The sequence below is a fragment of the Neolamprologus brichardi genome, chromosome 7, assembly GCF_056152115.1.
Source record: "Neolamprologus brichardi isolate AB-2024 chromosome 7, ASM5615211v1, whole genome shotgun sequence".
NCBI classification, from domain to species: domain Eukaryota; kingdom Metazoa; phylum Chordata; class Actinopteri; order Cichliformes; family Cichlidae; genus Neolamprologus; species Neolamprologus brichardi.
In genome coordinates, this window is record NC_142110.1 from 62796617 (window position 1) to 62823164 (window position 26548).

The 26548-nt window shown below is 43.1% G+C and overlaps 4 protein-coding genes and 1 pseudogene across 7 annotated transcripts; 1 reads left to right on the forward strand and 4 right to left on the reverse strand.

Moving 5' to 3' along the window:
- Positions 1–6492: 6492 nt before the first annotated feature.
- Positions 6493–13783, reverse strand: LOC148102280 (kinesin-like protein KIF1B). 2 transcript variants are annotated; one of them, XM_087844074.1, is made up of 5 exons: positions 13702–13783; positions 13456–13608; positions 13037–13229; positions 10832–10985; positions 6493–7600 (listed from the first exon to the last, which is right to left on the reverse strand). In XM_087844074.1, the coding sequence occupies exons 1-5, from the start codon at positions 13710–13712 to the stop codon at positions 7566–7568; spliced, it is 546 nt and encodes a 181-aa protein (XP_087700200.1). In that variant the 5' UTR covers positions 13713–13783; the 3' UTR covers positions 6493–7565. The 2 variants fall into 2 exon arrangements, with proteins under 2 accessions (XP_087700200.1, XP_087700199.1); XM_087844073.1 differs by lacking the exon at positions 6493–7600 and having other exon boundaries at positions 10648–10985.
- LOC148102281 (uncharacterized) lies at positions 8208–9726 on the forward strand (annotated as a pseudogene).
- On the reverse strand, positions 13708–15156 carry LOC148102282 (kinesin-like protein KIF1B). 3 transcript variants are annotated; one of them, XR_015719318.1, is made up of 7 exons: positions 15070–15156; positions 14838–14971; positions 14682–14743; positions 14442–14587; positions 14076–14260; positions 13912–13983; positions 13708–13788 (listed from the first exon to the last, which is right to left on the reverse strand). XR_015719318.1 is itself a non-coding variant. In XM_087844075.1 (5 exons), exons 1-5 carry the CDS (start codon positions 15091–15093, stop codon positions 14072–14074), a joined length of 555 nt encoding a protein of 184 aa, XP_087700201.1. In that variant the 5' UTR covers positions 15094–15156. The 3 variants fall into 3 exon arrangements, 1 of the variants encoding a protein (XP_087700201.1); XR_015719317.1 differs by having other exon boundaries at positions 13726–13811; XM_087844075.1 differs by lacking the exons at positions 13708–13788; positions 13912–13983 and having other exon boundaries at positions 14072–14260.
- Positions 15085–19270, reverse strand: LOC148102283 (kinesin-like protein KIF1B). Its single transcript, XM_087842728.1, has 7 exons — positions 19239–19270; positions 19094–19132; positions 17933–18060; positions 17735–17843; positions 17550–17616; positions 17318–17402; positions 15085–15174 (listed from the first exon to the last, which is right to left on the reverse strand). The coding sequence occupies exons 1-7, from the start codon at positions 19268–19270 to the stop codon at positions 15167–15169; spliced, it is 468 nt and encodes a 155-aa protein (XP_087698854.1). The 3' UTR covers positions 15085–15166.
- A 4756-nt stretch (positions 19271–24026) lies between these two features.
- Positions 24027–26331, reverse strand: LOC148102284 (glutathione synthetase-like). Its single transcript, XM_087844078.1, has 4 exons — positions 26305–26331; positions 25336–25530; positions 25111–25192; positions 24027–24101 (listed from the first exon to the last, which is right to left on the reverse strand). Exons 1-4 carry the CDS (start codon positions 26329–26331, stop codon positions 24082–24084), a joined length of 324 nt encoding a protein of 107 aa, XP_087700204.1. The 3' UTR covers positions 24027–24081.
- Positions 26332–26548: the final 217 nt, after the last annotated feature.

Genomic DNA, 26548 nt, shown 5'->3' on the forward strand with positions numbered 1-26548 from the left:
GTAATATATAAAATTGATTTTTATATTACTTGAAAAAAATATGTTGATTAGCGCTTCTGTACTTGGAAAACTGCTGGGTCACTAGTAAGCTGAGATTTAATGTGATAAACTGAGGAAAGGTAATATAATCTACACACTCGCTATTATTGTTGTAATCCATACACCAGTTAATATTTAATCAATCATCATTCATAATTGGTGATCTATGCAAGTTTTAAGGAATAATATTTATTTGCATTAACAATTAATTTACAAAATGTAAAAGCAAATCTTGTTTTTTAAGAAAAAAAGACGTTTCTAACTGACTTCAAACTTTTTTGAGCTGCAGAGTAGATTGATGAGCACGCAATAAACTGAACATGTTAGGGAAAGATTGCCATAAACTCAATTTTAGTAATGTTTTCACAGATGTGTGTTTAATGAATCATTTACGTTAAATCACCCATGATGCATTAGGAAATGTCTACACACTAATACATGGGCCGATTTTTATCAACAATCGCTCCTGTGTGGACCGATCACATGGTTATAAACCAGGTGAAAATTTAATTCAAACTTTTGAGCTGTAGTGTAGATTGATTGCAATGATAGTGTATAGTTATCTATTACAGAAGAATATATAGAAGTATGAGGACAGGGAGACACTGTAAAAAAGTTATGAGCTGTCTTGCTGCAGAGAAAGTGGAGTCTGTCATCCTTGAAAAGCTCCCAAGATAGACAGCTGGCAGGTTGAATGATGCTCTGCCTCTGTGGTCAAGTACAGACATAGGCCTTAAGCAACCATGAGCCACTGATAAGTGTGATAGATTAATAAGCATGTATAAGGTGGACTTGTTAAACAGCTCTGATAGGAGAAAGTCAATGAGCACGCAATAAAGTGGACTTGTTAGGGACAGTTTACCATCAGCCTTGATAAAGTTTAACTTCATTTGTATTGAAAGACAGACTTTAAAGAAGATTCTTATTTGAAACTGGTGATAAAATCCAGGTCAGATACAGTTACATACAAGCATACAGTACACACTACTGCTCAAAGGTCAGAGGTCAGTTAGAAAAGTCCCTGATTTTAATAAAAAATTGGCTTTAATGTAACATCACATGAAGTTTATCAGTAATGTTTCACAGCTTTAATCAAATCCTTCATCATCCATAAGTTGTGATGGAAAAATGTCTGCAAGCGTGCAGGAGCCCATTTTTAGAGACAATCACTCCTGTGTTATAATGTTCATTGAAGTTTATCAGGTCAGACGACCAACAGATGATAAGAAATATAATCTTACTAATTATTAGAGTTGAAAAGTACTTTGCTAAGCAAAATTCAATGAGGTTAGGCTGGAGATTGAGACGTTAACATAAAAGATTCAGTTGGTGATGCATGAAAGAAAATAATTTTCTTCTACAAATCTATTGGAGAATTCTGATTGTAAGAAATCAAAAATATTCAAAGAGTGAAACTGTTAAAAAAAGTGAAGGTTTTGTGCAGCTGGGTGTTGCAGCCCCTTTAGAGGAAAATGGAAACTTGGTTTCATGAGGTTAAAAACAAACACTGGGATGATCCAGACACATTTATTGTTTCTTTAATCACCACAATAGTTTCAGTTTGTGCAAAAATCTTTAAAAAGCAGTTTTGAGTGATAAGTTAGGCTTTAATGTGTTAAGCTTGCATTAGATAAGACAATGTACCACTGAACACAGGAGGGATTATTGCTGAAAATGGGTCTCTGAACACCTCTGTAGATATTCTATTAAAATCATTCATGATTTGTGATCAGTGTTAATATTAAGCATTTATATGATTATTTTGATAAATTGCTGTGATTCAATCTGAAACCAAATTTGAGTTTATTCAGAAAAAAAGACATTTCTAATTCACCTCAGACTTCTGAGCTGTAGTCTACATTGTAATGATAGTGTATGGTTATTGATTAGAGCAGATGATATGAGACTATCAGGAGAGACTGTTAAAAAGTTATGAGCTGTCTTGATGCAGAGAAAGTGGAGTTTGTCATCCTGGAGCTGCTGCCAAGATTGAATGATGCTCTGCCTCTGTGCTCAAGTACAGACATAGGCTTTAAGCAACCATGAGCCACTGATAAGCGTGACAGATTAGAAAACATGCATACAGTTCATTAGTTAGACTCCTATGAGCCACTAATAGGAGAAAATGAGCACGCAATAAAGTGGACTTGTTAGGGAGAGATTGCCATCAGAGTTAAAACACTCCAACTCAATTTTGATGATGGACACAGCTAAAAAAATGAGTGTTTTGTTGACACTGATGACAAAATCCTGATCAGATACAGACAGACACATGCATACAACACACACTACTGCTCAAAGGTTTGTGGTCAGATTCAAATATTCTTGTCTTAATTGTAAAATTATATTTGCTTTAACATAAAATTACGCAACTTTTACCAGAAATTTTTTGACAGATGTGTGTTTAATGACTCATTTAAGTTAAATCACCCATGATGCATTAGGAAATGTCTACACACTTATACGTAAGCCAAATTTTAGAAACAATCACTGCTGTATGGACCGATCACATGGTTATAAACCAGGTGAAAATTGACTTCCAACTTTTGAGCTGTAGTGTAGATTGCAATGATAGTGTATAGTTATCTATTACAGAAGAATATATAGAAGTATGAGGACAGGGAGACACTGTAAAAAAGTTATGAGCTGTCTTGCTGCAGAGAAAGTGGAGTCTGTCATCCTTGAAAAGCTCCCAAGATAGGCAGCTGGCAGGTTGAATGATGCTCTGCCTCTGTGGTCAAGTACAGACATAGGCCTTAAGCAACCATGAGCCACTGAGAAGCGTGACAGATTAGGAAACATGCATACAGTTCATTAGTTAGACTCCTATGAGCCACTAATAGGAGAAAATGAGCACGCAATAAAGTGGACTTGTTAGGGAGAGATTGCCATCAGAGTTAAAACACTCCAACTCAATTTTGATGATGGACACAGCTAAAAAATGAGCGTTTTGTTGACACTGATGACAAAATCCTGATCAGATACAGACAGACACATGCATACAATACACACTACTGCTCAAAGGTTTGTGGTCAGATTGAAACAGTCGTATTTTAATTAATAATTTACATTTACTTTAACATAATATTACATGAAATTTATCAGTAATGTTTTCACAGATGTGTGTTTAATGAATCATTTACGTTAAATCACCCATGATGCATTAGGAAATGTCTACACATTTATACGTGCGCCAAATTTTATCAACAATCGCTCCTGTGTGGACCGATCACATGGTTATAAACCAGGTGAAAATTGACTTCAAACTTTTGAGCTGTAGTGTAGATTGATTACAATGATAGTGTATAGTTATCTATTACAGAAGAATATATAGAAGTATGAGGACAGGGAGAGACTGTTAAAAAGTTATGAGCTGTCTTGCTGCAGAGAAAGTGGAGTTTGTCATCCTGGAGCTGCTGCCAAGATTGAATGATGCTCTGCCTCTGTGCTCAAGTTCAGACATAGGCTTTAAGCAACCATGAGCCACTGATAAGCGTGATAGATTAATAAGCATGTATAAGGTGGACTTGTTAAACAGCTTTGATAGGAGAAAGTCAATGAGCACGCAATAATGTGGACTTGTTAGGGACAGTTTACCATCAGCCTTGATAAAGTTTAACTTCATTTGTATTGAAAGACAGACTTTAAAGAAGATTCTTATTTGAAACTGGTGATAAAATCCAGGTCAGATACAGTTACATACAAGCATACAGTACACACTACTGCTCAAAGGTCAGAGGTCAGTTAGAAAAGTCCCTGATTTTAATAGAAAATTGGCTTTAATGTAACATCACCTGAAGTTTATCAGTAATGTTTCACAGCTTTAATCAAATCATTCATCATCCATAAGTTGTGATGGAAAAATGTCTGCAAGCGTGCAGGAGCCCATTTTTAGAGACAATCACTCCTGTGTTATAATGTTCATTGAAGTTTATCAGGTCAGACGACCAACAGATGATAAGAAATATAATCTTACTAATTATTAGAGTTGAAAAGTACTTTGCTAAGCAAAATTCAATGAGGTTAGGCTGGAGATTGAGACGTTAACATAAAAGGTTCAGTTGGTGATGCATGAAAGAAAATAATTTTCTTCTACAAATCTATTGGAGAATTCTGATTGTAAGAAATGAAAAATATCCAAAGAGTGAAAATGTTTCACACAGTAGAAATTTGTATTCATCGTTTATATATTTTTTCTTCTGATTTTAGTTTTTATTTGCATGATTTTATTCTGTTTGTATCACATTGTTTCAGTGTGTTATTTTAGATTGTTTTAATCCACTGTGGATTGGCTGGCAATGGGACAAATTAGCTGATAGTGATCACATGTTGAGGCATGGGTGTGTCCAGAGGTGTCCTTTCAGCTGTTTAAAGGTCGTATTAAAAGGAAGCAAGCTGAGCACTGGAAGGAGAGAGGCCCTAGATTGGAAGAGGAACGCATGAAGGCCAGGTGGAAAAGAGGGAGCCCCTGCGTGATCGTGGGGGGTGCGACGCCTCGTCTGGAGAACGGTCAGCGTGATGTGGTGACCCAGTCCCGACAGCAGGAACGGCGACAGTAGGAGACAACGTGTGTGATTGACAGCAGGGCAGATGTATACCACTGCCTGCATTTGTCAGTAGTGTCTCACTGTTGTTCACTGGGTGCAGCCGTGTTGGGAGAGGGTCGCCATGGCTACAAGCCAGGGCAGCTTCCGGGATGATGGTTCTGGCTCCTATTTGTTTTTACTTACAGGTGATGACGTGAGAGGAGCCGCGGTGGTATCGAGCGACGGACTCCAATGCAGAATGCGAACTGGGCTGGGATGTGATGGACCCAGTGGACGGACGAGACTGGGACAGGAGGTTCCTCGTCTGCCTGGCACGAGGCTGGCATGGACCCCGCTCAGCAAGAGGAATTTCTGTCCAGCTCAAGAACACACAAGGAATATTCGTCCTGGGTTGTGGGACTGGGTGGGATTTCTGTGCATGAAGAGAATTGTATTTTGACCAGTTTTAGAAAAATCTTATCCAGTCTCAGTGGGAATTTTAGCATATCGAGAAAATTTCATTGTATACTTTATTTCTTAGTATCTGGTTTGTTTTATTCCTGCTGTCCACCTCGTGGAATAAACATGAACGAAACAATACTTTCCTGTCAAAAACAATACTTTATTCAGGGCTAGCGGAAAGTTTCATATATATCATGAACATCTTTCCTCTTTGTCTTCCTGTAGTTTAGTTTCATTTTCTTACCCCAACCGGTGGAGGCAGATGGCCCCTCCCTGATTCTGCTTCTGCCGAAAATGGAGTTTTTCCTTCCCACTGTTGCCAAGTTCTTGCTCATAGGGGGTCATTTGATTGTTGGGGCTTTCTCTGTATTATTGCACAACCTTTATCTTACCATATATTTCAAGTTTATATGTTGTGAATTGGCTTGATTTAAATCAAATTGAACTCATTCAATTAAAACCAAATATAACTTGTAATCAAATCTATTCAAATGTAAAGTCCTCTCACTCAATTTGGACTAGCACTGAAAAATACACTGACATCCTCTGTTTCCCAATTAGCAGATCAGAGGTTGCTGTTTTATTCATGACTCAATGCTTGAATGGTTTTATCCTGTTTATAAATAAACATTTAAAAAAGACATTGCTTCATTGTCTGATTCATTCTTTGTCTGTGTCAGTCCTTAATACACACACATGTATACAATAATTCTAGTTGCATCAGTCTCCGGAGACGTGCTCTGTTTTCTCATACTTTTCTTCACTGTTTACCTCATTCTGCCCAATAAAATGTACATTTTTGTAAACAATGACTTGTTTTGGGCCATTAAAAAAAACTGTCTCCATATGAGGACGTACTTGAAGAGAAAAAGTCACCACTTTGCATTTTACAAATCAAGTAAACAAACACAGGGCTGTTTATCATATAACTAACTTTTAGGTCTGTGGGATGGAAGGATGGGAGCTTTAAATGTTGTGCCTCCATAATTATTCTAGAGTCTTTACAGTGTTCAGCGCCTGCTGTGATTTGGTGCTACATACATAAACTTGAAGTGAATTAATCCACCTGTTCACAGGAGATCAGAGGAAGATGACACCAAACACCAGAAGATCTTATTGTGCGCCACAGTAAAAGGGTGGTTTCTTGGGACTAAAGCACATAATAAACTACAGCAGAAGCTCACATAAAGCAGGAAATAAGCAGGCACCACTTGATCTGCTAATGCACGTTTCCCACTTTTATTGTTATTTATTTATTAACCTTTATTTTACCAGGAAGATCCCATTGAGATTAAAAACCTCTTTTTCAAGGGAGACCTGGCCAAGATAGGCAGCAGCAAGTGTGTCACAGTTACAGAAATTACTCAATTAAACACAGGCAGCAACAACACACATGCAAAAAATAAATGAAAAAAAAATCAGTAAAATTCAATAAAGTTCAAATAAAAATAAAAAATCAGTTAAAATGACAATCAATCTAATTGAAACAGTTGCATGTTATGGACTTGGCCTCAAGGATTCGTAGTTTAGATTTAAAAGCACTTGCCTCATTCACTAACAGTTCAATGGTGCAAGATTACCAAACACAGAATTAGGATATCTGCATGACACATCTGGGGTTAACTGATATTAATTGTCAGAGGTGGAAAATATCATGGCTAGTTTTGTTTGAAAGGCATCAACAGAAAAACACACACAGAAAAAAGTGATGAGGTGAAGAAAGACACAATAAGTCTGCTGTCGTTTTAGATGTCAGCAGCTACTTTGTATAGTCCTATATCTCTGATATTAGAAAAAATTAAAATGAGTTAAAATACACCTTTATTTTGATAGAGTTCAGATGGATGCCTCGCATGACTAATGAGTAGATCCTCCAAAAAACAACAACAGACTTCTAATTCACTCAAACCGCTTTCTAATAAAGAGGAAGCACTAATGTAACTCACCTCCTCAGTTGAGCTGCAGGGGTTACATTTTAGGTCTCCTTTTCCTTTTTCCACCTCTCTCTTACATTCAAACCCTCTCTTAGTTCACACTAGAACAGGCCGCCACACCATCATTTGGTTTAATATGAGTGGAACAACTAAACCGCACAGACTTTATTTGATCAGTTAGGTCAACCTTTTATTAATATCAGGGTTCATACACATCTTTCAGGGTCAAATTCAAGCACTGTTTAAGCACATTCAAGGTCCATTTTCAAGCTTTTCCAGCACATTACCAAAAAAGAAGAAAGCATGTTTCACTTTGCATCACCTCAGTAAGACCATATAGAAATTTAAACAAATCATCTTAGGTCGACTTAAATGTCTTTTATGTCTGTTTTTTGTTAAAACAGAGAAAAATGCACCTCACAAAATACTGAAAAAGGAAACGGTTGCCTTACATGCATATAGTGTACAAACTCAACAAACACATTCCTCTTAAAAATTAAGATGGGCAAACAAATCAACTTGTTAGAGATCTTCATCTCCACTGTAAATAAACAACAACCCAGAAAACAAGAAAACTGCACCAAACACCACAAACACCAACAAATTAATGTCTTCTCATCAGATATTGAATCTTCTTTCCTGTGTGACATAAAAAATAGGAGACGGATGTTTGTTTGTTTTTGTTCTTTTTAACTAGTTAAGCACCCACGCCCAGAAAAATGGGGACATTTCATTTTCGAGCAGGAAGCTCCCCCTTTTTGTTACCCTTTAGATGAATAGAGTTTTTTAATTAAATGCATATTCTTTAATAAATGTTATCTTTTATAATAAGTAGGATAATTTAAAAAAAAATTGTATTATAGTTCTATTGCGTAGAAAAAAAACTGTCTTGTTTTCTGTTGTCTGTTATATAATATTAGGGATGTTTGTCACAATTAATTTCTTAATGGACTAAACTAACCAATAGTCCACAACTAGGAAACACTGAAATTTTAAGTTAAGTTTGAAAACAGTTTAAAAAAAATACCCCATTCCAAAATGTCTTGTGACAATCTCATTGGCTTAAGGAGTGATGATGTCATAGGGACATTTTGAGAATCTTAAGTCCTTTGATGTTTTTCCTTAAGTAGGGGTGAGAAACAGCAAGTTTTAGTTCGTTTTAGCAGCATCTGTGTTTGCAGCCTACAAACGTTCACCACAGAAACATTTGGAAAGCTTTTCAAAGTCATCGTTTAGAAACTCCAACATGTTTCCAAGAAAAAAACAACCAATTCAAAAAGATTACGCCGCCTCTCCTTCCTGGCGTGGCCGGCCAATTTCCCCAAATGGCGTCTCATCCTTCCAAAGGGCGTTAGAGGAGAGTAGGAAGGAAAACTACCATCTCCAGAAAAAAATGCAACAAATTGAAGAAGAGAAACTTCAACTGGAGGACAAGTGTAGACGAATGGGAGCCCAAAATAAAGAGCTGGAAGACAGACAACAGCGCCAGCCGGACATAAAAATTATTAATGAGGGCTGGGGAATCAAGTTTGCTCAGACCCGAGAGCAAATTGTGCACCTCATTAAAGAAAACAAGCAAAAGAGTGCAGAACTAAAAGAAATGACCAACCAGCTCCAAGACAAGAAAACGATGACTGATAAGATACAATGGGATCTCCAATACATGGACCGAAGGAATCAGCTCCTCCAAAGACAGCTCCATGAAGCTGTGGAAGAAAAGAAAGAATTCCTCCAACAGAAGGAAGAGCAGGACAAAAAGCAAAGAGACATGCAGCACGAACTGAAGAGCATGCAGGAAAAATACCGAATGCTGAAAGAAAGCCTGGATGAAACACTGCACCAAAATAAAGACCTTCAACAGAAAGAGCAACAACAAGAAAGACTGAAAGAAGGAAAACATATTGTCCAGGACTTTGAGTCTAAAAATCAAAAACTGCAAGAGTTTTGTAATCAGCTGGAGGACAAAGCAACTAAAGTGGAAGAAGAAAAGGACAAACTGGAGAAACGCTGCTCACAGATGCAGAAAAGGATCGAGCAAAATGCGAGAAACAACTTAAGCTCGTTAAGGGGATTTTGGTGGAATTCAATAAGTTGAAGCGTGAAAACACTCAAATGCAGGCACAAAAACAACAACAAGACAAAATACATGAAGACCTGCAGCTCACGCTCCAAGAAATCCAGAAAAGAAACGAGCAGTTAGAAGACGAGCACAAAGAGGTCCAACAGAGAAATGCAGACATGCACAAGGACAAGCTGATACAGGAGGCAACATCCAAACAACTCCAAGACAAGCTTGAAGAACAACAAGCAACATTAGAAGAGGTGGAACAAAGATGTGAGAAACTTGAAAAGCAAAACACAGAAACAATCGATGAGTTGAGAAATCTCATCCTGGAGAAAAAAGCGCTCGTGGAAAAGTGCATGAAAAAAAAGAAAAAATGGTTCCACTTGTTCCGGAGGAGAGACGCTACTGCTTCCTCACCTGATGTCGCCTCGTCTTGCTCCACCTCTGTTAACCCCCCCAACCAGTCCCGGCAGTTGACTGTCCCCTCCTGAGCCTGGTTCTGCCGGAGGTTTCTGCCCGTTTAAAGGCCGTTTTTCCTCCCCACTGTCGCCTAGTGCTTGCTCAGAGGGGATTGTTGGGGTTTTCTCTCCTCTGCCTTTTTTCTTCATTTACTTGTTTAACTTTTTTCATTATTACTTCATTTTACCTTGTTTCTTTATTTACTTGCTTGTTTAACTTTTTTTTTCAACTTATCTAAAAAATAAACCAATTGAATTTATCCTTTGAGTATTTTTCATCTCATCTTTACAGAATTTTTCCAAAACATTTTCAAACATTCAGATCTGTCGTTTATTTTCTTCTTGAAACCTCATAAATGGTGAACTAAAAACCCGGAATATGGTTTGAAACATTGTTTCAGCTGAAACTGGCACAACATGCTTGAGTGTGTGTGTGTGTGTGACTGTGTGTGTGTGTGTGTGTGTGTGTGTGACAGGGTATCACTAGTTAGGTCATCATGTTTAGGCTCATTCACTCCAAAATTATTTAGGCTAAATCTTTAAAACAGTGTCATTGCATACACATTTTCAATTCACTCCAATCGCACAAATGCAGAAATAATTATTTGCAGTATCTTATTTATTATGAGAATGTCATGACTGATCATTTGCACCCACACCACCAAAAATGGGAGCAAAAGCGAGGACATCATGTTTAATCGGTTATAAGAAAAGGTCAGAAATATAAGTGCCAACATGAGCAGTGTCCACAGAAACCTCTGAATCTCAGCTCAAAGCTCAAATAAACCATTTCTACAACCACCAAACAGTTAAAAGAGCAGTGACGTCACCACCAATCTGTGGTCAGGTAATATCCATATTTTGATTGATGATTTTCTGGAGTTAAATGTGAACCGAAGCATATTTTCAAAGGTGTTATATGCTATAAAATACTTTTAAATAAAATAATCTCTAATTAATTAGGTGTGGGAAATTAAAAAAATCTCATTTTTCTATGTTTGAGTCACAGTAACTTCACTGGGCTCACATTTTACTGATTCCATTCTTTACTCGCATGTTTTAAACGCTTAAAGCACTTTCACAGGTTTTTATATTGTTTTGAAAATTCATGTGAACTCAAGCTGTCAGAATTGTAATGTAAGCTTTGATAATTGTCCACATTTGTCATTTTGATGATTATCCGTTTATTTTAATGAATACAGCGAACAGAAAAAAACTAACAAATTAACAAACGCGGCTTCTAATAAGACAAAAACCTGATGATGCTGCAAAACGCAGTTAAGTGAGAGGAGGCTGTAAAATGGAATAACTGAAAAAGTGGCAGTGTACAGAGGTGGCGTTCCTCACCCTCTGGGTATCCGTAGAGGCTGTCAAAAAAGGTGGAGATGGTGTAGTCGAACGCCGCAGCTGAGATGCCGTCGTTGTCCTCACTGTCGTCCACAAACTTCAGCCCCTCTCCCTGGTTCACTCCTATCAGGATGTCATAGTTTAGGAACTCCCCCTGGTGGAGAAAATAAGGAAGAACATGCTGAGTGCTGGAACAGAGCCTGTGTGCATCACAAGTCTACAACAGGAAGTGCAGCTGAAACACAGCTTTGGGAATTGGCAGCATTTCATTTCCCAGTAAACAAAAAAAAACATTAGCTGTTGGCTAAAATCCCTACTATAAACTGTAAATACTACAAATATGTGCAAAGAGCTGCAAACTAATATTTATACATTGCAAATAATAAACACTTAATCCAAAATAAAAACACCTCTGCACATGAAGTGGAAACGTTTGCTCTGGCAGCGCTTCGCATCAACATGTATATGAGGCACTGTTGAGATTTGATCTGTGCATAGGTGCATCTTTGATGTGCAGCTCAGAGATCCACAATCCAGCACGTTTCTGTTTCTCTGACCGTCAGGCTGCTGACCCGAGGTCACGTCAGAGCTTTATTTTTCATCTATATGTAACAGACAGTTGGTAGCTCTCCTTCCACACATTTCATACCACACAGCAGGCAGACTGCTGGTTGGTTGACCAGAGTTTTTCAATGCTTGTCTGCATTAACACATCTCGAGAGGCGTAGGTGCCAAAGAGCCGAACGTAGCAGCTGCAGCACGGCACACAGAGCAAATATTTTCATGGGGTAGTTTCAGAAATAAGACCTTTGAATATGTAGTCCCTTTAACTTCTTTCCTTCTATTAAACCCTTTGACAAACAGCCATCCAGTGTCCTCTGACATGTGCTCTTATCATTTGTTCCTGATGCTCAGATACAATCCTGGACTCAACATATGTGGCTGTGTCTCTGTCCTTGCTATAGATATGTGTTAATGTGCAAAGTAAGGTTAAATAAATTAAGAAATAAATGCCCTCTGTTACATTTCATAGAAACCTTCATTGTTGAATGATTAAAAGCATAAGAAAAAAAATAACAATGTTAAAATAAAAATTATGAACACAATGAGAGTTAGATGAGGTTTTGATTCAAGAATAAGAATAAAAAAATGAACACATGGTTCCCTGTGATGCTGCTGAACACGAGTACTTCACTTCAGAGATTTCAGTCGACACTGGTGTGACAGCGAAGGGAGTCATGTGACTACATCGTAATCTGTCCTGTGGGCCATTTAAAAGCAGCTTCGCTGGCTAACCACTGCCGTCAAAGCAAAAGTAAAGAAACATTGCACCTTCATTCCTTTTTCCTTACGTCCTTCAAACCTTTTCACCGTGTTTTCTTTGAGTCTTTACAACAAGAGTGTAAAGTTAATAGCAGTAAATGTCAAGGCTTTCTGATTCTCAGTGAGATAGAGCGAGCTAGAGGAGCAGAGAGGGATGTGTTAAATGAGGGTTAACTAACACGCTGATCCCAGAACAGACTGCATGTACAAATCAAGTTCTCTCTTTAGTTCGTTTTCATCCTCCTAGTCCTCCTCCTCGTCTCCTTGTAACCCTGTTTTTATTCCTTGGGATGAAAAAGCAAAAAGGGGCCCAAATCTACTCCTGCAGGAACAATCGGTCATTGTTTGTTTTTAAACTGCTGAGATATGAAGCGATCCTCGCTTGTTTGTCTCTAGTTAGTCTGGAGTTTTTATGTTAACACAAATGCATGAGTATTTTACTGACTCACTAACTGACACTGGCACTATCGGCGGTTTAGAGGCGGCGTATGTACACAGATTGAGGAGGATCTAAGTATGACGTGGACGACAGAGGAAATCGGGCGTGGCCCTCCTGTCAAAGTTCATTCCCACTTTGAGTTTTTGTTTCAGAGACGGTTCAGGAAGGCGGGGAGGCAAAAGTTCTGAGGAACTGAAACGTTTGAGTCGCATGAAAAGAGACTTAAGCCACAAGTCGACTTACAAGAGAAAACTGTCAAGAATCACAATGATTAATAAGTTTGAACACTTGGTATTTTCTGTATTTTCAAAGGCTTTTCAGAAAGGATGGAAGCGGTGGTTCTCCCGTGTACCGCTCCGCACGCTCAGTTCTTCGTCAGGCCGCTGCGCCGCCTCGCCAGCTTAGATCTGTGGGGAGAGTTTTACGTCTATCCTGCCTCAAACCTTAAGCATGGCCTGCTGGTCTTCGCTGTATTCCACCTGTGCTGTGGAGAGGTTGAGGACGCCTCGCTCCACGGGGTCCTGGTCGCTGTTGTAGATGAAGACGTAGGGCCGGCGAACAACCACAAAATGCTTCCCCCATGAGTTAGAGCGAGGCTCCACGAAGCTCAGAAAACCCTTCTTGGACACAACAGATCTGAAAAGAAGAGATTTTATTCATTTATTTATTTTTTAAGAGAGCGCTTGTTTTTCTGAGGAAGAAGCAGAGTTGGTTTGTTTCCAGCTGAAATCATCCAGGCTCAGGAATTTGAATCGATCCACATCATTTCTGCTTGAACTAGAGAACATGAGTGTCGACTTACATTTGGTCTGTGAGACACATGTCATAGTGACAGTATTTAGGTTAACATGGCATTACTCACCCTGGTCGCATTTCTTCAGTATCAGGCACCAAGTTCAGGAACTCGTTCTTTGCAGCCCGCGCAAGGTAGGAGGTCTCCAGAGTGGGAACCATCGGGAAGTTTTCATAGTCTGAGCAGGAGGGACTGGAGGCACGTGAGCTGTTCTCAGGGGTCCTTTAACACAAATCACACCAAGTTAGAATCAAATAGATAACCTGTCAATAACCGTTTGCAGATCGAGGTCAATGTTCCTAAAAATATGTTTACTTCTGGTCCATGGAGCCACAGCGGGAGAGGGGGAGGTAGAGGAAGGGGTGAGGGTGGCACTGCTGAAGCGTCACGGATGGATCACGTCTGATCGGTGAGATGAGAGAAAGCTGAAGTGAAACAACAGCAGGATGAGGTAGACGTCAATATATGAACTCCCTGATGTGACACAGAAAGGCTATTTTTTTATTTCTTTGTATTATTTGTCACCTTGCAGTCACTGATGCTGTTCACCAGCTGGTTGTATTCAGTATTGAAGGTGTGTGTCAGAAGGCGCAGGCACTACAACACAACAGGAACAAGACCGATCAGCTCTGAGCAGAGAAGGAAGAAAGCAGCAACAAGATCGCCCACTAAGCCGACGTTTTTCTCACCTTGGTGGCCAGCTCCTTCTCACGCTGTCAAAGGTGGTGCTGGAGATCTGCGAGGAGATGGAGGTGGACGTGGACAGAGTGCCGGAGCTCACGCTGGGAGACAGAGACTCACTCAGGGACTTGGTGGTGGGAGCTGTTCCCACGGGAGCCGCCTCTCCCAGAAGGTGACGGGTCTTTTCATCCACCTGGACGAAAGATGGGGGCGAATGTGAGGTGGGGAGAAGAGGGGAGGGTTAGTCATGTAAAGTCTGTACTCTAAGAAAAAACTTTTTAGAATAGCACTTTGGTCTTTGAGTTAAAAAGTCATTTTTCCCTCTACGATATTAAACAGAGATTTATTTCTTTATGAATCTTTTAAGGCCCCACCTCCTGCAGCTCCTCCATCTTCTCTAGCTCCCATTGGTGCTCTAGGATGAGGCCATCGCCTCTGGGCCTCCAGCCAGCGAGGTTCTCCTCTCCACGCACATAAGCCACTGATGTGTCCAGGACCTTCCTCCTCCTCCTCTGCATCCCTGCTCAGGACATGAGCCCTCATTAGGATGAAGCTCTCCACAGAATTATGATAAAACAGCTGCTGTTCTTTAAACATGTTTCATGTCCGCTCACCTGGGCTTCCAGTGTCAGACATCTTACACAAGCTCAGCTCGTAGATCCCAGTCACTCGGTCGCTATAATGAAGTTATGAAGAAGGAAACTTTGTAACAGGGCAGATATCTTTGATTGTGAAACAGAGATGGCCACAGTGCAGCAGCCCAGATTCACCAGTCAGGAGTTTTGGAGTATCCAGTCCCAAAGAGGTTCTTGAGAGAACGGGGTGGGGACATCTTGGCGTCTCGGGAGTTAAAGACCGAGCAGATGTCTTTGGTGATAATGGCAGGCTGGATGCAATGGTCCAGCTGTAGAGAGGAGATAAAGGGTGTGTGTTAGACACGATGACATCAAGAGACTTAAAAACACGTACAAACAGGTACAACACGGCGGAGCAGCGGCTGACCTCCAGATACGCAGATAAGGTCATGTAGATCTTCTCTCCATAGGGAGTGACGCGGTTGAGCAGGAGGGAGTTGTGCAGGGAGCTGTCCCACACTGCCTCAAAGTCCTGAAAAAGACAGGAAGAGGAAAAGTTAGCTTGACAGCATTATTGTTCACATTCATCCTTTAATCATGACAAAACGTGAGGAATCGCACTGAGCTGAGACCTTGACAACAGACAAATCAGGAGCCACAGAGTGTCAAGTGTCAGCCGACACCAATCGGGACAATGATAAGAAAGAAATTCATTTACAGACACGTGAAAAAGCAGTTTAAGGTTCTAGATCTGGATTATTACAACACATCATTATTTATTTAAAACAACCCAAAATGCACAAATGACTATAACCAAGTACATCCTGTGATTCAGCAGCTGATGGAACCAACTTTAGCAGCACAAACTTGAGGTAATCATTGTTTATTAGTGTTTCACAGCAGTGTGGACGGATTTCTGGCCCGTTTGTCTTTACAATGTTTCTTCGGTTCATTGAAGTTTGCAGATATTTATTCATTCACAGCTTTCTTAACGTTCAATCATGTTGAAGTCTCAACTTTGAGCCACTGCAGCACCACTCTGTTGTTGCTTTGCTGCTGCGCTCTGGAGTCACTGACCCAACGATGATCTCTTTGACTCTAGAATACTTCATGGCTCACTCAGTGACCTGGACACTTTGCAAGTTCTTTGGCAGCAAAAAAAGCCCAAATAATCATCACCCGAGCAAAACCGTTGGTATGAGGTGTTTGTGCTGATATGCCGTGTTTGGTTTTCACCAATGTTGAAGCTGTGCATTAGGGCTTAGCTTTTCAACTTTGCAAACCTAACCCATGCTGCCATGTTGTATTTAGAGGGAAAATGGTTTCTCCTGGAAGTCTTTCCAAACAGGCCATATTTGTTGAGTCTGTTTCTAATTGCACTGTCATGAACTCCAACATTTAGCATGCTAACTGTGGCCTGTAGAGCCTCAGATGTGTGGGGTGAATTTTCTGGGACGTCCACTCCTGGTAAGATTGGAAACAGTCTTTGATTGTTTTAACTTGCGAATAATCTTTCTTGCTGTAAAATGATCGACTTCAAAGCCTTCCCACATTCATGGGTATCAACAGCTGCTTCTCTCCTCCTCAGTATGTTACCACTTACCTGAATACACCACACCAGCAAACTGACAGTAGTGGTTACACTTACTGATGATCTAGTGCACTTGATTAGCACTTGGCTAATACTGACCCTCTTAAATAATTATGGAAATAGTCTTGGATGTACTTAGTTTTTGAAACATCTGAATTTCAGCTCAGTGTTTGTTAAATAAATAATGACCTGGTATAATGTGTTCTGTGCTGTTCATCTGAGGTTGCATTTACCTCATATTAAGACCTACTAAGGACCTGATTTATTTTAAATTCATGTCCTGATACATAAAACCAGAGAGCTCACATAACTGCATATGCTCAGAATAGACAGCACACATGGATACAAATTACTGCCTTGCAGCAGCAATCTTAAGACCATCACTATGAGCTCCATACAAGGTTACACTGTTCCTGTTACTAACAGCAGGGGGCACTATCAGCCACAGACTGAGAGCCAGATATGCTCTGCTGGTGCCTCATTGTTACTGAGGAAAGACTCTATAGTGAGAAACAGCTGAGGGGAAAACACTGATCTGGAAACTTCTGAGTGTTACAGAGGATATACATAGCACTGTGGTTCAGTGTCACACAATCACAAACAAATACAGCAAAGTACTAAAAAGGGTGTTGCCTCCAAAGATCGCTTTTACTGGTTTGGAGCTTAGGAGGCTTAATAACGACAGGCATGAATGAAGACAGATCAGAACAGCTGTTTGATCACAGCATCCAGCACCAACACAATCATCCACACTCAAGAGCCTGTTGGCTTCAGAGTCAGCAGCTGAATGTCTAAAATATGAAATGTCATTTTTTGGTCCATCAGCTACAGCATGAACTGCTTAAAGTGAGAAGCAGCCTGAAGCCCGACAGATTCATCTTTCCAGACTGAAAATATCTCAGAGTGAACCGAGTGGTGCGTTTTCAGTGTGATCTCACAAAGTCAAATCCCTTTAATGATGTTCTGTCCTGTCTTCCTCCATCAAAAGCACACAAACACTATAAAACATTGTTTCTGTGCTTTGGGGTTTTTGTTTTCTACACAGAGGTATAGCACGACTAGATCCTAAAGGTAGGCTGCTCACCTACAACCAGCTCACGAACATCTTTCCAATGGAGCTCGCTGCCCTTCTCGTGGATGAGGGTCACTGTGATCCTCCGCTGGATCCCCTGCAGCAAACATAACAGGAGCTCAGGATCACAGTGAGCACAGCTAGAGCAACATTACGCTTTAAAAGAAGATATTCAACTGTGTACAAAGGAAGCAGTTACCACTGTGTGAGTAATAAGAAAACAACATGTGCACCAATCCTGTACCTGGTGCAGCAGGTAGGTACCATGACAGGGCAGGCCTCCACTGTGATCCACGATGGCTGGGATGTACCTGTGCATGGAGGGAGGAGGTGACACAACATCCCAACTTATAATATTCTTCCTGGAGATCATTTTTATGGTTCCTTTAAAGCTTGTGCGTGAATATAACACTCCAGGTGGATACTCACTCTCCAGTGGGCTCCAGCTCGCTGATCTCAAACCAGACCAGCAGGTCGTACTTGCTGACACACTGACCGAGGTTGGATTTGGTGATGGTGTTCAACTTGGTGGCTGCAACTGACACACACACACCTGAAGAGAAATAAAGCAACTTCAGAGAAGAAACTGAAGCTAATCAGCACATGCTTTCAGGACCCCCCTTGTACCAACATTGTGTCCAACAGCCTCCACCACAAAGTCAGCAGATTTACCAACAACGCCTCCTTCCAGTCCAGGACCCCAGGCCCTCACCTTCTGCTGGCCAGCCTCAGTGCCAATCTTAACCTCCATGGGACTAAACAGAGCATAGAATGATCAGTCACAATGGCAAGTTGGAGTATTCCAGTTATTGTACTGTTTGCATGCCCATGTGTAGCTGCGTGGAATAGGTGTGGTGGGGTAATACTCAAATCCATACACACCATCGCCAACATCTTTCCGTTTACACGGACCCTCAAGACCCTCTGTGAACACAGCAAAATGCCTTTGCATTATTTCTTTTAATCAAGTCTTATCTGATCATTTTAGGAAGAAAGAAAACACAAGCGTCCCCAGTCTGTTTATAGTAAAACCAGAAACGGTAAATTAACAATTCGTTGGCCGCTTAGAACAACATTTAAAATACAAAAAAACCCATAGCTCAGAGTATAAATCCCTTCGAGGCAATAATAATTTTAGGTTACTTTACAAAAGTAAAAAGAAAAAAAAAAGAAATGGTACATTTTAAAATCCTTTGTTATTGGACAGAATTCTTCCTGTTGGACACAAGAAGCAGACTCCAAAAACACTGAGACTCTACAGAAGTCTGATTAGGCTGCTGTTCATGCAACTGGCTCACTGTGGTGTGACAATAGTGCGTTTCTTGTAAACAGTTTGCAACAAAAAACTGAATGTCCTTCACGTGATCCAAAGTGGGGCCTTCAAACAGTCCAGCACCTGGAACTGTTTGTGTACTTAATAATATATTGCTGAGCTTCTCTAAGTTACAGTAGCTTGTGTTAGCATGTGTATGTCACACAGTGGAAATTTGTATTTATCTTGCATATTGGTTTTATTCTGATTTTTAGTGTTTATTTATGAGTGTCGTTTTTATTTGCAAGATTTTATTGTTTCTATTGCATGTTTTTTGTGTTTTCTTTGAAATGTTGTAATCCACTGTGGATTGGCTGGGCATGCGACAAGATAGTTGATAGGGAACAACTGCTTGATGGATGGGTGTGTCCGGAGGTGGCCTATCAGCTGTGTAAAGACCTTTCATGAGGAGGAATGTGCGAAGGCCGGGTGAAAAGAGGGACCCGCTGCCTGATCGTGGGACTGCGACGCCTCACCTGGAGACGGATCGGCCAGCGTGACGTGGCGACCCAGCCCTGACAGCAAGGAACGGCAACAGTAGGAGACAACGCATGTGATTGGCAGCAGGGCAGAGGTATACCTCTGCCTGCATTTGTAAGTAGTGTCTCCACTGTTGTTTACCGGGTGAAGCCGGGTTGGGAGAGGGTCACCATGGCTATAAGCCAGGGCCGCTTCCAGGGACGACCGTTCTGGCCCCTGTTTGTTATTTTACAGGGCCCTGACGCGAGAGCAGCTGTGGTGGCATCGCATGACGGACTCCGGTGCAGAACGCGAGCTGGGCTGGGATGCGATGGACCCAGTGAAACGACAAGAGGAGGATTGGAGGCTTCTCCTCGTCTGCCTAAGACGAGGCTGGCGTGGACTCCGCTCTAAAAAAGGAATTCCTGGCCTGCTGGTGGACCCATAATAAACATGTGGCATAATTAGATCAGGGGATTTTAGTAAACGCTCCTCCGTGAATCGCAACCTTATCGTGGTGGAGGGGTTTGTGTGTCCCAGGGATCCCAGGGGCTATGTTGTCTGGGGGCTTTTGCCCCCTGGTAGGGTCTCCCATGGCAAATTGGTCCTGGGTGAGGGACCAGACAAAGAGCGATTCAGAAGACCCCTATGAAAAAAACACAGAGGGAACAGTTTACCCTGCCCGGGATAGGGTTACCGGGGCCCCGCCCTGGAGCCAGGCCCGGGGAGGGTGCCCGAGGGCGAGCGTCTGGTGGCCGGGCCTTAGTCCATGGGGCCCGGCCGGGCACAGCCCGAAGAGGAGACATGGGCCCATCCTCCCGCAGGCCCACCACCCGCAGGAGGCGCCATAGGGGTCGGGTGCATTGTGTGCCGGGTGGCGGCCAGGAGCGGAGGCCCTGGCGGACTGACCCCCGGCTGCCAAGACTGGCAATAGGGACATGGAATGTCACCTCTCTGGTGGGGAAGGAGCCTGAGTTAGTGCGTGAGGTTGAGAGGTACCGGCTAGATATAGTCGGGCTCACCTCTACGCACGGCTTGGGCTCTGGAACCAGTCTCCTGGAGAGGGGCTGGACTCTGTCTCAGTCTGGAGTTGCCCCTGGTGAGAGGCGGCGGGCTGGGGTGAGTATTCTAATATCCCCTCGGCTTGCTGCCGGTACGTTGGGGTTTTTCCCGGTGGACGAGAGGGTTTGTTCCCTGCGCCTTAGGGTCGGGGAACAGGTCCTGACTGTCATCTGCGCTTATGCGCCGAGTGGCAGTTCGGAGTACCCAGCCTTCTTAGAGTCCCTGGGGGGGGTGCTGGAAGGTGCTCCACCTGGAGACTCTGTTGTCCTGCTGGGAGACTTCAATGCTCACGTGGGTAACGACAGCGAGACCTGGAGGGGCGTGATTGGGAGGAACGGCCTCCCTGATCTGAACCTGAGCGGTGCTTTGTTATTGGACTTCTGTGCTAATCACAGTTTGGCCATAACGAACACCTTGTTCGAACATAAGAGTGTCCATAAGTGCACGTGGCACCAGGACGCTCTAGGCCGTAGGTCGATGATCGATTTTGTAATCGTATCACCAGACCTGCGACCATATGTTCTGGACACTCGGGTAAAGAGAGGGGCTGAGCTGTCAACTGATCACCACCTGGTGGTGAGTTGGATCAGGTGGCGGGGGAGGACGCTGGACAGACCTGGTGCACCTAAACGCGTAGTGAGGGTGTGCTGGGAACGACTAGCAGAGGCCCCAGTCCGCGAGATCTTCAACGCACACCTCCGGCAGAGCTTCAACAGCATTCCGAGGGAGGCGGGGGACATCGAGTCTGAATGGACCATGTTCAGCGCCTCCATTGCCGAAGTTGCTGCATTGAGCTGCGGCCGCAAGGTGGTTGGTGCCTGCCGTGGTGGTAATCCCCGAACCAAATGGTGGACACCAGAGGTGCCACCAGGCTGAAGAAGGAGTCCTATCGGGCTTGGTTAGCCTGTGGGACTCCGGAGGCAGCTGACAGGTATCGACAGGCCAAGCGGAATGCGGCTCGGGCAGTGGCTGAAGCAAAAACTCAGGTGTGGGAGGAGTTCGGAGAGGCCATGGAAAAAGACTTTCGGACTGCCTCGAAGAGGTTCTGGCAAACCGTCAGGCGTCTCAGGAGGGGAAAGCGGTGCTCTACCTGCACTGTGTATAGTGCTGGCGGAGCGCTGCTGACGTCGACTGAGAAAATTGTCAGGCGGTGGAAGGAATACTTCGAGGACCTCCTTAATCCCACTGACGCGTCTTCCAAGGAGGAAGCAGAGTCTGGGGATGAGGGGAATGACCCGCCAATTTCTGGGGGCGAGGTCACTGAGGCAGTTAAACAACTCCTTGGTGGCAGAGCCCCTGGTGTTGATGAGGTCCGCCCCGAGTTCCTGAAGGCTCTGGACGTTGTAGGGCTGTCCTGGTTGACACGCCTCTGCAATGTTGCGTGGAGATCAGGGGCAGTACCCGTAGATTGGCAGACCGGGGTGGTGGTCCCCATCTTTAAGAAGGGGGACCGGAGGGTGTGTTCCAACTACAGGGGGATCACACTCCTCAGCCTCCCCGGGAAAGTCTATGCCAGGGTGCTGGAAAGGCGAGTTCGTCCGCTAGTCGAACCTCTGATGCAGGAGGAACAATGCGGTTTTCGTCCTGGTCGCGGAACACTGGACCAGCTCTTCATCCTCTCGAGGATACTTGAGGGTGCATGGGAGTTTGCCCAACCAGTCTACATGTGTTTTGTGGACTTGGAGAAGGCATTTGACCGTGTCCCTCAGGGTGTCCTGTGGGAGGTGTTGCGGGAGTATGGGGTGTCTGGCCCATTGCTACGGGCCATTCGATCCCTATACAACCGTTGCAAGAGCTTGGTTCGCATTGCCGGCAATAAGTCAGACTTGTTCCCGGTGGGTGATGGGCTCCGCCAGGGCTGCCCTTTGTCACCGGTTCTGTTCATAATTTTTATGGACAGGATTTCTAGGCGCAGCCAAGTGGCGGAGGGCTTTCGCTTTGGTGGCCTCAGGATCTCATCTCTGATCTTTGCGGATGATGTGGTTCTGTTGGCTTCATCGGGTGAGGGCCTCCAGCTCGCACTGGAGCGGTTCGCAGCCGAGTGTGAAGCAGCGGGAATGAGGATCAGCACCTCCAAATCTGAGGCCATGGTTCTCAGCCGGAAAAGGGTGGAGTGCCCACTCCGGGTCGGGGATGAGGTCCTGCCCCAGGTGGAGGAGTTCAAGTATCTCGGGGTCTTGTTCGCGAGTGATGGGAGAAGGGAGCCGGAGATCGACAGACGGATTGGGGCTGCAGCTGCAGTAATGCAGACGCTGCACCGGTCCGTCGTGGTGAAGAGGGAGCTGAGTGTAAAAGCGAAGCTCTCAATTTACCGGTCGATCTACGTCCCTACCCTCACCTATGGCCACGAGCTGTGGGTAGTGACCGAAAGGACGAGATCGCGGATACAAGCGGCGGAAATGAGCTTTCTTTCGAAGGGTGGCTGGCATCTCCCTTAGAGATAGGGTGAGAAGTTCGGCCATCCGGGAGGGGCTCAGAGTAGAGCCGCTGCTGCTCCACATCGAAAGGAGCCAGCTGAGGTGGTTTGGGCATCTGGTAAGGATGCCCCCTGGGCGCCTCCTGGGTGAGGTGTTCCAGGCATGTCCCACCGAGAGGAGGCCCCGGGGCAGACCCAGGACACGCTGGAGAGATTATATCTCTCGGCTGGCCTGGGAACGCCTTGGTGTTCCCCCGGATGAGCTGGAGGAGGTGGCTGGGGAGAGGGAGGTCTGGGCCTCTTTGCTTAGGCTGCTGCCCCCGCGACCCGGCCCCGGATAAAGCGATGAAGATGGATGGATGGATGGATTTTAGTAAACATAGAAAATTTTATTTTTACTAGTTTTAGAATCGGGTTTGTTTATTCCTGGGGGATTTTAGTTATTGATAACATTTTATTGTGTACGTTTTTTAAGGGTGTTTTTATTTGTGCTCCCTGGCCTGGAAATAAACGGTTTCCGAACAGACCTGCTTCATCTTTGTGCCCTTGGTATCTGACTCGCTTGCTCCCCCATGCATTTTAAAAGAATCCTTCTCTTCAGCATGACATTCTGGCACAGCTTTAGTGTCTGCGTTACATGTACACAAAGACATAAACGTCCAATGATAAAAACACACAGTAGAATAAAATTGTAAGACGTCATCAGTTGATGCAGTTTAAGGACACTTGTTCTTCTGTGCAGTCTCACCTGGAGCTCACGTTTCTAGTTCATGCCATCATGACCAAAGATTCTTCAATTAATAGTTTAAAGATGTCCGTGAATGCACTGCTAACTGCGCTTCAACCTTATAAAAATCAACATGCATTTAGAATAAGAAACACTTTTACAAAACCAAAAGCTTCACTGTGCTTAGTGATTTAAATGTCTAAAAAACAGGTTCAGTTTGTAACTGAGAGAGCGGCTCAGTGGTGCTGAATTATATTTCCAATAGAAACACAATTTCACAAGTTGTAGTAACAACACACTGCCACAAGATGGCAACCTAGGCCTACTTTACCATGCTGTTCCAGTAAAAAAGAAAAAGTGACAAAGCCTTGAAAGAGTGACAGTGACACTTTTTATGAACTCATCTGTAATGTGTCACCTTTTCTGTAGAACGAAGAAGTGCTTCCCTTCTTTTAAAGTAAATACAGGCTTACAAAGATCCTCTAAACATGTTTCTGAAACAATCCTAAACACAATCATTAAATCAAAAATGCAAGAAACAATTTATTTAATCACTCTTAAGTTAATTCCTTAACTTATTACAAAAATAAACAGACTTTTCTGCTGTCTCACCTCTGTCAGTTTTCATGCTGTTGCAAGAACAGGTGGAACTTTGACTTCACTGCGGTTTGCATGTGCAGGCAGGAGTGTGACATCTCAGAACAGCAGAGGATTGTCGAGCACGGTGACTCCTGCTGCGACGCCCCCGTCTGACTGTCCTGAGCTCTTGGTCCTCAGCAGACGGCCCACACACTCATTCATCACCATGTCTTTACCCTGCCTGTAAGAAAACCAAGAAAAGGCTAACATTAGAAACAGCCACCAACCAATCCCTTTTACTCCACCACCCAAAAACCAGTGAGAAACACTAGCTACTATTAACTTGGAATCAAAGTCCACTAATCCCCAGGCTCCCAGCATAACATACAGTCTAACACAAACTCCACAAACTGTCTTGCTTCAGCTGACTTTCCTTCACCTTCTCTCCAGACAATCTGTTGTGCTCTTTTCAGCACAAAGCCACACTCCTGCTCACTGATCCTCACCTCTTTTTAACCTAGTCTCAGCAACTTTGTCCCACAGCTCGCACATCCTTTCCACCTCCATCTTTCTTCCCAGCCAACTGATACATACCCTTTCTCCTTCCTTAAAAGCCAGCCTAAGAAATACGATTTTATAAACGCCCGACAAATGAAACTGCCATTTTCAAAAATCGTATCATCCAAATTCATGCAGCGTGGCTAAATTAAGAATGAATTACAAACCCGAGCTTCCTTGCTAACATGATTAACAGCTAAATACTATCATAGTGGAGGTGTAAAATTACTGCTAAAATAGCTCATATGAACCCTGATACTGGACTATGTATTTATCAAAACAAATGATCTGATATTACAAAGAAAACTAATGATTGCTTTTTACAGTATTAGCCCAGAGCGATGTAAGGCAGGGTGGTTAGTCAGCCATAACCTGCTGACAACTTGTATCTGGTAGCTTTTTCACATCCTGATCAATGTTGTTGTCAAGTGTGTCTCATATACACTATTATCTCAGTCACAGTACAGCATGCATGAATCACAGTAGATACACAGTAATGCAAAACAGCAGGCAGTCATGTATGTGTCGTCACTGTTTTGACTGAGGCTAGCTCATACATGGAATGCAAGCAAATGCTACATGTGTGTGCAGATCCACACATGCACTGCTTAAACTTCCCTAGTTTAACAAATGGTGAGCAACAAACAGAAGTTGTCAACATTTTTAAAGATGCTTCTATCCCCCCGCTGTACCTCCTCCTTCTCGCTGAGACTTCAAGACAAACCGTTCTGCTGCTGCCAAGGCCACTGATACTGTTTTGTCCCTCTCTGGACCCTGTAGACGAGCGCAACCACAGAGAAATAAATCAGAGGAATAAAATGCAAATGATATTGCTTACACTGAACAGCAACACCCAGGTGAGGATTATCTAATGCCAAATTTTCCAAACAATGAAAAAACCGTGCCCTTTTTCTCACCATGTCTCGAGTGTAGAGGTCAGCCAATGTCGCTCGGATCTGCTGCACAGCTTGAGGCTGGTCTGGGAAGAACCTGTCCAGGACTCCAGGTTTGGGGAGCACTTGCCGAACCTTCTTGGTAGCAGCCAGGTGAGCGCTGATATCTGGACACTTCACAGCTCGAGAGCGCTCCATGAGGAGACGAGCATCCCAGCTCTGCAACTGAAAACAGACAATGAATTCTCTGCTGAATTCTCATCTTTTTATCATTAGATGTATTTCTGTATTAAAAAAATCAGTTTATTGGGCCACTTTGTGCTAGAAGAATTTTTCCAGCATAAAATAGCCTCTATCATTTCACTGCTGCTAATGACGTTTCACAAACTGTCACAGGTTTTTTAGCTTCGTTCGTATAAACTTTCTCGTGGTTGAGATTCCCGAGAAAACAGCCAGCACACTGACCAGCAGAGGGTGACAACAGTTGGTTTATAACACGCTGAGATTTGACAGACAGAGACAGAAGAATGAAGGAGAACAACACAGAGTCACGCTATCAAGGAGAACCTGGACGGTAGATTCAGCAGTTTGGCTTGAAACTTGCAAACTGTTTTAACTTGTTATGTCCGATTAAGTTTTCCTTCCAGGATGCTCGCCAGTTTTCTTTCACTGGTTTCCTGTTCCTGCCAGCAGAATGCACACACAGCTGCAGTAACTACACACAATGTTGCAGAAAACATGGAGCAGCAACAAACATGTGTTGGTCTCTAATCACCCATTCAAACTGACACAGCGACAGGTCTGTTTCACTTATATCAGCCAATCAGGGCTAGACTTGGTGTTGCTTAGCAGGGAAAGAAATAAACTCAATGATAATGACGCTCCAGTTTCTCATGAATACGAATCACTTTAAGCAAGTCTGCAGGTTTCATTTTAGTGTTTTTAACTAAACTCTTTGATGTAATCATTCTGAGTGCAAATCAAAAGTTGGACCTGTTCAGAAGTGTAGTTGTCAGGCATGTAACCGTTCCTGAAACACACCACAGTTTGCCGTCCCTGAAGTGAAAGTGACACAAAAGACACATTAATCCATGTCGACACACAGCGACCTCCATCTCCTCTTCATCCAGTTTGGAGGCCTTCCTTGAAGTCTCTCGTGCTGCTGTCCACTGGGAATCCCCACATGTGCCTCTTCCCTGTGTCTACGACATGTAACAAATATAATAAAATAGCAAGA